Raw genomic sequence first — 12560 nt, 5'->3', positions numbered from 1 at the left:
TCTCCACAGGCTCCTGAGGAAGTAGAGGGGCTGTCATTCTTTCTTAGCAATAATAGGACAGGACAGGACAGGACAAGTCCTCTGAGATAGTGACACCCAGGAATTTAAAGTTACTGACCCTCTCCACCTCTAAGAGAAGGGAGATAAATGTTTGAACATTAGGAGTTGCAGAGGTAGGGAGGTGAGGCTTAGGGAGGATCGGCTGCAATCAGATTGATTGCTGGGATAGGCTGAAGGGGCCGAATGGCCTTCTCCTGCTCTTGTTCCTTGTATACTTGACCGATCCGCCATCATTCCTGGTATTGCAGTCAATCAGAATGCAAGCAGACATTTCCTGATTAGAGGATTCCTGGTTCCAAACTCAAAGGGCAACTGCAAGTGAGAGAGACTACTGCAGAGGGAGGCAGGGAACAGGACAGATTCTCCATCGACAGGTAACAGTGAAGGCCCAAACCCAACCGGAAAAGACTTGAATTACCATCTTACCAGTGGCTCGACTTTGTTAGGTGATTCGGTACGTCACCGAAGCCTTTTGCATTCCTCTACAGAGGTGCAGTGGAGAGCACTCTGACCGGTTGCATCACAACTTGGAATGGAAGCTCCAATGCACAAGATCGTGAAAGTCTACAGGGGATTGTAGACTGAGCCAGCTCCTTCGTGGGCATAACCCTCCCCACCATCGAGGACATTTCAGGGAGCAATGCCGCATCAAGGACCCTCTCCACTCGGTCATACCCTCTTCTCATTACCACCATCAGGGATAAGGGTCAGCAGTCTGAGGACCCACACTTAGCAATTCAGAAACGACTTCTTCCCCTCAGCCATCGGGTGACTGAACGGTCCGTTATTTCTTTCGTTGCACTATTTATTTATTTTGTAATCTATAGATTTTCATGTATTGCTGCTGCAAAACAACAAATTTCATGTCATGTAAGACAGTGGTAATAAACCTTGCAGCGGATAGTGAGGTCAGCTGAGAAGATCATCGGGGTCTCTCTTCTTGCCATTACAAACATTTACACCACGCGCTGCACCCGTAAAGCAAACAGCATTATGAAGGACCCCATACACCCCTCATACAAACTCTTCTCCCTCCTGCCATCTGGCAAAAGGCACTGAAGCACTTGGGCTCTCACGACCAGACTATCTAACAGTTTCTTCCCCCAAGCCATCAGACTCCTCAATACCCAGAGCCTGGACTGACACCAGCCTACTGCCCTCTACTGTGCCTATTGTCTTGTTTATTATTTATTTTAGTGCCTGCACTGTTTTGTGCACTTTATGCAGTCCTGGGTAGGTCTGAGGTCTAGTGTAGTTTTATGTTGTTTTATGTAGTTCAGTGTAGTTTTGGTATTGTTCATGTAGCACCATGGTCCTGAAAAACATCGTCTTGTTTTTATTGTGTACTGTACCAGCAGTTACGGTTGAAATGACAATAAAAACTTAATTCTTGTTCACTCTGAGGTGCATCAAAAATGCTCTTTGTAATGTCCAGACTGTAGTGGGATTATAGGGCCTGGCACTGAAATTGGGGTGGGGTCCAGAACTGGGGTGGGGTCCCAGAACCGTGATGAGAACCAGATAACCGGTGATTCTAAACAAGAGAAAACCTGCAGATGCTGGGAATCCGAGCAACACACACAAAACACTGGAGGAACTCAGCAGGCCAGGGAGCATCCATGGAAAAGCGTACAGTCTACATTTCAGGCTGAGACTCTTCATCGGGACGTCCAGCATTTTGTGTGTGTTGCTTGTCAGTGATTCTAATTGGGGTACAAATACTCCAAGCAGTTTCCCAGGATTTCCTACACCTCTGTGCGGCATCTGAGAGCTTGCATTAAGATCTCATCCAAGAACAGTACCCACCTGTGTTGAGCTGGGTCTGAGATACAGGGTTCCAGGGCAGCAAGTGGGGTTGGAGCCCAGCGTCCCTCAGTAAAACAGGAACTTTACCACTGAACCAGAGCAGGAGGGGAATGCCCCGAGACTCTCCTTTCCCGCATGCCAGAGGAAGCTCATACATGCTGATGACGGGACGCGCTGCTGTCTGAGCAACAGACTTCCATGCACTGACCACTAAGTGCTTTACCAGACACACGAGTGACGCTCAGTGAGTTCAATGCACGGAAACAGGCAGGCGGGAGGCAGAGGAAGTAGTCAAGGCCGTCCTCTGGTGCATGGCGGTCTTCAAGCCCCTGCCCCCTCCAGGCTCCTCTGCATCGCGTGGTCCCTCCTCGCCCTGCTATCTGCAGTAAGAGGCACCCTCTCCCCCCACACAGCCCCCTCAACCACCCCCCCCTCCAAGACATTTGTCGAGTTTTACAAGCGGATATGCCACTGGATCTATGAACTCAAACCGCTCACCACCACATATTCAGCCTAAATGTTTGTCCAGGCACTGGGTCACCACCGAGACATCGCGGGTGGGGACGGAGGGGGTACTCACTCAAGCCACCGGAGCGAGACAGCACCCGCGCTGGCGGGTTAAGAGCCCAGCTGCAGGGTATCGCTGTGGGAGCTTACTTGTGGGAAGTGCCCCCAGCACGGTGCCACCACCCGCGGGGTTGCTGCCGACTCCCATTACTTACCGCCAGGACGGCTTCGGCCAGTAGCAGGAGAGTGAACATCCGGATCAACAGACACCTGTAAAGCAGAGCAGCCGTTAGATCGGTACCGGGGACCGGGAGGCACCGGGTGGAATTTCTGGGAGCATCCGGGTGTCCTTACACCCAAGGCCGTGGAACAGACCGCAGAACACCTCACATCCCTCCTCCCACATACCCCACCCCACAAGGATCAGCCCAAGCGGAGGGAAGGGTGTCCCGTACCTGGCACGCCTCACCCGGAGGGTAGCGAGTTAGAGGGGCAACGGCTGTGCGTGGGTGGGAGGGGTAACTGTGAGTGAAGGGAGAGTTCGTGGGGGTAGGCTGCGAGTGAGGGTTGTGTAGGGAGGAGAGAGGGGAGAGAGTGTGAGAGGCAGGGAGATTGTATGGGGTAGGCCAGTGAGGGAGGAGAGAGTGTGCAGGGGGCGTGGTGAAGGGGAAATGTGTTGGGGGGGGGGATGGGAGGTTGGGTTTGTGTGGGTGGTCTGTGGGTTACGGGGGGGGGGGGCTGTAATATGTGGGGGGGGGGCTCCAGTGAGTGAGGAGTATACTGCTGAATCCCAACCCTCACTCTGCCCCTCATACAGCCCCCTCAACTGGGCAGGGTGTCGGCTGGGGCCTTCGCTGGGGAACGGACAGCAGCGAGTAAGGGGAGAGGGAGAAAGCAGGGCTAGACTGTGATTCCGAGAACATACAAAATATCTCACGGCTTATTACTGTGTCTGGGTCCGTCCTGGAGCCCTCTTCCATTGCAGGACCCTCCGGACCTGTGCGAAGAGAGGCCCCCACCCACATGGGGTGACTCCCCCAACTCCAACCCCCATGGGGTGACCCCCTACCCCTTCGTCCCAAGGCTACGATGCCCGTACCACCAGGGGAAGTTGCTCCCCGTCTAGCTTTGATTGTTGAGAACGCCAGCCTAGTCTCGGATCCCCTCCCTCTCTTTCACCGGCGTTACAGGAAACTCACCTCATGTTTCTTCTCTGCGAACTCGCTGCGCTGCGACTTTCAGATCAGTGGCCGCCGTCACACCCGCCGAGCTCAGCACTGTCCCCGAGGCTTCATTCAACCTGCCAGCAGATAAGACAGGGTCAGACTTGTTGGAGCCAGAGCACGGGCCCACCGGCGGACGGTGACATTGTGTGACCCCGGGAGGGGCCGCTCCTCACCCCAACTCTGCCCCTCCTCACCGAACCCTGACCCATCCCAACATTCCCACCACAACGTCTCCCACTGACCCTTCCCTCCGACCGTCACTCACACAGCGCCCCCACCTCTCGGCCACACCTCCACATGACTCCCTCTCCTCCACCCGGCAAGCTGACATACTTTTGAGGTCTGACCTGTGGCCCTGTGAATCGCCATAGAGTGCCAGGGACTGGGACGGTGAAGGAGCTGATGATTAGCTCTGGGGGTGGTTGTGCGCCAGTTACGTCCTAGGAGGATTTCTAGGATGTCCCATAGATTGGACAGTAGGCAGGAAGCCTTCTGGAGGGAGGGGTGTGGGGGAAGACTGCTGGCAATGTCCAAAGCTGGTCAATGAGACCCAGAGGGCAGTGCCCATGGTCATGGCTGCTCCCGTTGCAGTTGGGTGATGAAAAGGCAGGGCACAAGGGTGCAGACAAGATCTGCAAAGGAGCCTGAGAGTGATATTTCCATCGGTGGGAGGAGGTTCAGATAAGAATTGAATTCATTGGACGGTGGACCAGGTTTGTGTTGAGGAGAGATGTTCATGGAAAACCTCACCTCAATCAACTTAGAAACAGATCTGTGCTGGCACCTCTGCTCTTTGTGATGTCTATAAATGATCTGGATGAAAATGTAGATGGGTGGGTTTGTAATTTGCAGATGATACCAGGATTGTTGGAGTTGTGGATAGTGTACAAGACAGGTAAAGAATACAACAGGGTGTAGGTCAGTTGCAGATATGGGCAGAGAAATGGCAGATGGAGTTTAATCCAGATAACTGTGAGGTGTTGCAGATTGGTAGGACAATTGCAAGGTGACAGTACACTATTAAGGGCAAGATCGTTAACAGTGTTGCTGAGCAGAGAGACTTTGGAATCCAGGTTCATAACTCCTTGAAAGTTGCTACACAGGTCGATAAGGTAGTTAAGAAGACTTATGGAATGCTTGTTTTTATTAGTCGAGGCATTGAGTTCAAAGGTCAGGAGGTTATGTTGCAACTTTATAAAACTCTGGTTAGGACACCTCTGGAGTGTTGCATATAATTCTGGTCACCCCATTACAGGAAGGATGTTGAGGCTTTGGAGACAGTGCAGAAGAGGTTTACCAGGATGCTGCCTGGTTTAGAAGGCATGTGCCTATCACAAGAGGCTTGATAAAATTGGGTTGTTTTCTCTGGAGATCAGAGGCTGAGGTGAGATCTGATAGAGGTTTACAAGATTATGAGATGCATAGATAGACAGATAGAATGGACAGAGTATTTGTTTCTCAGGGATGAAATATACCAGAGGGGATGCATTGAAGGTGAGAGGGGGTAGGTTCAATGGGGATGTGAGGGATAAGTTTTTTTATTCAGAGAATCATGGATACCTGGTATGGTGCTGGAGGCAAGTACATTAAAGGCTTTTAAGAGATGTTCCGATAGGCACATGGGTGTCAGGAATATGGAGGGGTAGGGACATGGTGTCAGTAGGAGGGATTAGTGTTTGGGTGTTTTTGATTTGCTTTTTAACTGGTTTGGTACAGCATTGTGAGCTGAATGTCCTAATAATGGTAGAATTCCTCTAGTTTCATGGAGACTGGGAACGTGGAGCTCCCTCTCAAGCAGGGAGTTACTGTGGATGGACGGAACGGGTGTCTGAGAGGGAGAAGGGAACATGGCAATGGGGTGGGGGAGAAAGCTGAAGTGCAGAACAGCCACAGGTGGGACTGAATGTTCTGTACGGGCACTGAGCTCTGGTGTCCAGCTTCACCCTGAACTTCAGCCAATGCTTTGATCAATAGCCTCACATCAACAGTTCCCCAGAAGTGCTCTCTGTAACTGAACCACAAGCTCCCTTGGTTTGCATTCACTCCCCTCATAATAAAACATACCATAGCATTCCTAATTATTGCTGGACTTGAATAATTATAATGCAGAAGCCAGCATATTCTCCCCTGCCCATCTCCCACATTTGTATAGTCTATGGCTTCAGTAGGTTAATATTATCATATAATGAGCTTTACATAGCTTCAGAAACAATTGAGGCCAGGATCCTTTTATAGACAAACATTCCCCTTGACTGACATCATGTTCTTATCCAAACAGAGCACTGCATATTTCACAGAGTCTAATCAAAACCCCTTTAGTCACAAAATGGCTACAACATCCAGGAACATCAAAGACTCAACCCCCAGCAAGCTCTGTGTTGGTCCTCATTACAAATGTCAGTCTGTTCCCAGACTAAAAGGGCAGGTTCCATGGAAAATCTTTATGGGTTGCTTTCTTGAAGGGTTGAGGCACGGATCCATATGGAGCAAGCAGATTACAGCTGTAAATCCAGGCCACAGACTATACTGATGATCCCAGCCTAGTGTGAAGACAGTGCAGAAGAGATTTACCAGGATGCTGCCTGGGCTAAGGACATCAGACAAGATTCCCACATTTCCACTGCCTAATTAACCATGGGGAGACTTGCTGTGATGACTTCTACAGTCCAATAGACTGGTGAGGACTCAAGAGTTGTAATTTCCATCAGCCAATCCTTACACCTCTTTTCCAGTTGTTCTACATCCTACATTTTTGAGAAAACTAAAGAAATTTGGCCTGTCCCCTAAAACCTTCACTGATTTTTATAGATGCACTGTAGAAAGCATTCTTCTAGGGTGCATCACAACCTGGTTTGGAAGTTGTCCTCTCCAAGACCAGAAGAAGCTGCAGAAGATCATGAACACGGCGCAGCACATCACACAAACCAATCTTCTGTCCGTGGACTCACTTTACACCGCACGCTGTCGGAGCAGTGCTGCCAGGATAATCAAGGACACGACCCACCCAGCCAACACACCTTTCGTCCCTCTTCCCTCCAGGAGAAGGCTCAGGAGCTTGAAGACTGTTACGGCCAGATTTTGGGACAGCTTCTTTCCAACTGTGGTAAGACTGCTGAACAGATCCTGACCTGGATCTGGGCCATATCCTCCAAATATCCGGACCTGCCTCTCGGTTTTTTTGCACTACCTTACTTTCCATTTTTCTATTTTCTATTTATGATTTATAATTTAAATTTTTAATATTTACTATTGATTTGTAATCCAGGGAGCAGGAAGCGCAGAATCAAATATCTCTGTGATGATTGTACGTTCTAGTATCAATTCTTTGGCGACAATAAAGTATAAAGTACACCCTCTTTTAACCTTAGACAACGTTTTCAGTGTCCACTCTTCCATCATTCGTGGTGTCATCTGCAGATTGACTGGTCATACCACCTCCATTCTTATCCAAGCTGTTCGTATATATAACAAGAGAGGACCTTGCACCAAGCTTTGCAGTCAAATGCCTCTAATCTGAAAAAGAGCTTTCCATTACCACTGCTGCCTCCTAACACAAAGTCAATTTTGTATCTAATTGGCTGAATCACCATGGATCCCATATGTTCTAACCTTCTGGGCCTAAAGCCCACATAGATAATACCCACTGTCCTGCCCTCTTCACTCCTCTTTGTCTACCCTTCCTCTTTTTGTCCCCTCCCAATTCCCCTGTTAAGCATACACTTGTATCCCGAGTGCTCTTCGCACCATTTTCTGAAATAAGCCTACTATTTTCTATAATCCATACTTGCATACCCCCATGCCACTAATGAAGTCTGCCCTAGCCCATCCTTAATTCTCAAGGTGTAGAACTTCCCTCATCCTTAGATTAAAATTGCACTTGTGCTTCCCACCTAAATCATTCTGAATTGATTCGACCGATCTCCTGGTCTGGTGTCACCTAACAAATGGGTAAGTTGCATTGATTCTAGAGCTTAAAGCTCGAAGTAAATTTATTATCAATGTACATATAGGACAGCACCTACTACCCTGAAATTCAATTTCTTGTGGGCATTCACAGTAAATAGAAAGAAACACAACAGAATCAATGAAAAACCACATATGACAGAGATGGACAAACAACCAATGTGCAAAAGACAACAAACTGTGCAAATACTATCATCCCCTCAAAACTAATCAATAAGCTTCAAGACCTTGTCTTCAATGCCTCCTTGTGCAATTGGATCCTGGATTTCCTCACTTGCAGACCCCAAAATGTTTGGATTGTCAACATTTCCCCCACAATCTCCATCAGCACTGGGGCACCACAAGGTTTTGTGCTTAGGCCTCTGCTCTAGACGCTTTACACATATTGGTGTATGGCTAAGCACAGCTCCTGTTGTAGGCCGAATCAAAGATGGTGATGAATCAGCATATAGGAAGGAGACTGAAAACCTGGCTGAGTGGTGTCACCACAACAACCTCTCACTCAATGTCAGAAAGACCAAAGAGATGATTTGGGAAGAAGGAAGTGAAGGTCCATGAGCCAGTCCTCCTCAGGGGATCAGAGACAGAGAGGGTCAGCAACTTTAAATTCTTTAGTTTTATCATTTCAGAGGAACTATGAAGAAAGCATGGCGGCACCTCTACCTCCTTAAGAGTCTGCAAAGATTCGGCATGACTTTATAACTTTGACTAACTTCTGTAGATGTGTGGTGGAGAGTATATTAACTGGCTGCATCACAGCCTGGTATGGAAACACCAATGCTCTTGAACAGAAAATCCTGCAAAAAGTAGCGAATATGGCCCAGTCCATCACGGGTAAAGCCCTCCCCACCAGTGAGTACATCTACACGGAGTGTTATCTCAGGAAAGCAGCTTCCATCATCAGTGACCCCCACCAGCCACTGCATTCTCTCTTCTCACTGCTGCCATCAGGAGCCTCAGGACTCACATTGCCAGGTTCAGGAACAGTTATTACCACTCAACCATCAAGCTCCTGAACCAGAGTGGATAACTTCACTTGCTCCATCACTAAACTGTTCCCTCAACCCATAGATTCACTTTCAAGGACTCTACATCTCATTTCTCGGTATTTATTGTTTGTTTGTTTGAATTGAATTGACTTTATTTCTTACATCCTTCACTTACATGAGGAGTAAAAATCTTTACATTATGTCTCCTCCTGAATATGCAATGTGGAAATTATAGTAATTTGTAATAAATAGTATGTACAGTAAGACATACAACAGAACAATCAATATAGCTTAGAAATACAATTGTCAGCATGAGTTAATTAGTCCGATGGCCTGGTGGAAGAAGCTGTCCCAGAGTCTGTTAGTCCTGGATAGTAGCAGCTGGAACAGATTGTGGTTGGGGTGACTCAGGTCCCCAATGATCCTTTGGGCCCTTTTTACGCATCTGTCACTGTAAATGTCCTGAACAGCGGGAGGTTCACATCCATAGATGTGCTGGGCTGTCTGCACCACTCCTCTCTACAGAGTCCCGCAATTGAGAGAAGTACAGTTTCCATACCAGGCAGTGATGCAGCCAGTCAGGATGCTCTCAATTGTGCCCCTGTAGAAAGTTCTTAGGATTTGGGGACTCATGCCAAACTTCTCAACTGTCTGAGGTGAAAGAGGTGCTGTTGTGCTTTTTTCACCACACAGCCCAGTTTGTTGTCTTTTGCATACTAGATCTCCATCCTGTTGATGTCGTCTTTTGTTAATTCTATCATGGTTATTATATTTATTGAGTATACCCAAATGAAAATGAACCTCAGGGTTGTATATAGTGGCAGATATGTACTTTGGATAATAAGTTTCATTTTAACTTTTGAACTTTGAAGAAAATAATAATAATAAATAAATAAGCAATAAACATTGAGAATACAAGTTGTAGAATTGTTAAAATTGAGTCCATATGTCGTGAGCCTATTGGTGACAAATCAGGTCACTGATCTGTCACCAGTCTCAGAGATATCCTTCCAACCACATTGCACTCTACCCTATCAAAAGCTACAGTTCTGTTCTTAAGCTTCAAAGAGTGGCTTTCATATTTCCAAACCATGGCCCCATGTGTCCTCAAAGTGAGGCCACTGTGTCGGACACGTTATGGAAGGTGAGCTTCAGAAACCATTAACCTCACCAATACTTCCTGGCCCTGACTAGAATTAATTAATGATTCCATGTGTTGGAATCTCACCGTGAACGGACAATTGCATCAACTCACTCTGCGTCAGTCTACTGAAAATTAGGAAGAGCTTTAATGGAGTAATTTCACCAACAACCTCAGGTCACCTTGAACTGATCCAAAATCCACAATACTGGACTTGGGACTCAATTGTTATGGAATGATCCCATAGGTTGCCCCTCTCTCAATCCAATATTCCTGATAGAATACCCTGTGGTAAACCCTGACCTCTCAACCGTAAGCATCAGCTGTGGGTCTAAAAGCTGCAAATTCAAGCCCTAGTCTAGAGACCACCAGCAAACAGAGTTGATAGGGCTTGACACTGTCAGAGGCAACACCTGTCAGGTGACTGATAATCCAAGGCTTCCCATGCTTTCTTAGGTGGGTGTGTAGATAATGTAATGCAAGAAACAACATCCCTCCCTTTAATGTTGGTCTTTACTTTAAATTGGCTACCCTGTCTCCTGCCTCATATCGTACACTGAACCATTACTCAGTTGCTTCCCAGATGAAACAGGGATACATCTGAGCTGTGGCACCACACAGTCTCCTTCTAAAACTCCCTCAGAGCATTTCAGCATCCTTTGAAACCCTACCCTCTGTCCCTCTCTGAATGGCCCTCAGCTCAGTCACTCTGCATCCTCCAGGCATGACGTGAATCTGTGGGGGGGGGGGGCTGGAGTGAGAGGGTCTGCACTGGGGTTCCTCTGTCCCTACACATTCACTCACACTGCTGGTCATATACCCCAGGCAATCTTCCTCGACATGAATGGGCAGCAGGCAATGTGGGCTCCGGAGAGACTGCCAGAGGGCTAATGGTGAATCAGGTTAGAGAGGAAGAGGAGGAGCCATGGGGAAAAGGAGTATGGAAGCAGGGAGAGTGAATAGACCTGACCAAATGAGCAAAGGGAAGGAAGGGGGAGGCAAGGGAGCAGCAGTTCATAGAGGGGAGCCCCTCCAGGCACCTGAGGAAGAATTTGCTGGACCTCAGCCTACAGCTGTACATTTCAGAATGGATCAATACTATTGCCCAGGTTGCCATTTTCCATGGCCTGTGGAAACTCCAAAAAAGTCACTGCACCAACGTATATACACGAGGAACTCAGAACTATCTCTGCTTTGTGTTGGCTGAATTGAGGACATGGGATTAGATTTCAATCACTAAAGAAACACCTTTGGACATTGCATGGACTAGACTGTGCAGAATGAGGCCACTCAACCCGTCTTCTCCAGACTGTTTTCCACGATGTACTTGGGCCTTTCCCTGGCATCTTCAGTCCGATCTCAATGAAGGGTCCTCGAGGGAGAAGTGATGACAATAGAAGGAATTTTGTATTCAAAGGGAGGCAATTTATTCATAAGCAAGAGTTTTGGCTTACTGTAAGTAAAGCCAATTATTTAGTGTGTGCGGTATATTGACAAATCTGGTATATTAACCAAATTTTATCTGGTTAAAATCAGATAGCAGAGAGGCAAAGCAAATTTTCAGCACTTTGAAATTTTTATACATTCGCAAGTAAAGTGAACATCCCAAACTCATGGAGGAGGACAAGGACGGTATTAAACTTAATCAAAGCTTGTAATTCTGCCAAGGGTGTGGTGAGCTGAAGGATCTGTAGAGATTCAGAACACAGCCAAGAAGCCAAAAAGTTGATGGAGACAAGAATACGAGAGTGAAGTCAGAGGAATATAAAGTAAGGCTGTGGGAGCTTTTATACCTATATATGAAGGGATTACTAAAATTACATGTGAAACTGACAAGAGGATTATAATGGCCAGTAAAGATGTGACTGAGGCATTGTATCTGTCACCTTAGTGAGAGATGCAGACACAGAGTTTAATCGTTGGGTTTAAAGTGGGGCAGGCGAGGTCCTGTATTCATTAATGTTACTGAAGAGGAACTACTGGAGAAAGAGGTGCTAGAACTAGACAGCAAGATCAAGGACATGGTGGGAGACAAATTCCAAAAGGGAAAGAGAGCAGCTGCATGTGGTAACTTAACATTCCCTATGGTGTTTGAGGGAATGTGAGCTCAGACCAAGCCTGCTCCTGTTTCTATGTGACTTTCTGATCTGCTACCGCTCTCTGTGTGTCCCCCCCTTACACCCATCCCTGCTCCTCACATCCACTGGGGATAGAACAGAGACGGGGATAGGCTAAAGCTATTTTCCTTTGACGATGTATATAAAATTGTAAGGGGCATGGAAAAAGTGAATAGCCAAAGCCAGAGTAGAGTCTAAAACTAGAGGGAATTGCTTTAAGGTAGGAGGGAAAAGGTTTAAAGGGGACCTGAGGGGCAAGTTTTACCACACAGAGTGTGGTGGGTATATGGAATAAGTTACCAGAGGAGGTAGTAGAGGCGGGTACAATTACAATGTTTGGACAGTTACATGGATAGTGAAGGCTAGAGACCACAGGCAAATGTCATGATGTGTATGGCCAATGTCAGAACCCAAATGCGGAGGCAAGACAGACTCCAATGTAGAGACGGTGACCAGAGTCATATGAATTCCAGTAGAACATCAATGGCGCGGCCACGCGACACCACGAGACATAACATTCTCAAAACTAGGACCCCACAATTCGTGCTAATCAGACGTCCACTTAAATAATACCAGTATCATGGAATCCCCAAGCTCATCAAAATAAACTTAACAAGTCTAAACAGAAAGCACCAGGAGACCACATGACAAGGAACTCTGAATGACTAACAACTCTTATTAGACAACAATTAACCAGTTCAGGTGCCCTAAAAATATCAGTGCCTGCATGGGCCTGAAGAGCTCATCACAC

General features: G+C 47.3%; 1 protein-coding gene across 2 annotated transcripts in view; it reads right to left on the bottom strand.

The window, feature by feature from the left end:
* LOC140198044 (uncharacterized) overlaps positions 1-12560 on the bottom strand; it is a 176829-nt gene that overhangs the window by 156026 nt on the left and 8243 nt on the right. For both annotated transcript variants that reach the window (XM_072258884.1, XM_072258885.1), the window contains exons 2-3: positions 3573-3673; positions 2589-2643 (exon numbers count right to left, since the gene is read on the bottom strand). In XM_072258884.1, coding sequence (XP_072114985.1) covers positions 2589-2643; positions 3573-3577 — 60 coding nt within the window. In that variant the 5' untranslated portion in view covers positions 3578-3673. The remainder of the gene's footprint in view (positions 1-2588; positions 2644-3572; positions 3674-12560) is intronic.

Source organism: Mobula birostris, chromosome 5 (genome assembly GCF_030028105.1).
Source record: "Mobula birostris isolate sMobBir1 chromosome 5, sMobBir1.hap1, whole genome shotgun sequence".
Taxonomy (NCBI): domain Eukaryota; kingdom Metazoa; phylum Chordata; class Chondrichthyes; order Myliobatiformes; family Myliobatidae; genus Mobula; species Mobula birostris.
This window is presented reverse-complemented; position numbering and strand designations above follow the sequence as displayed.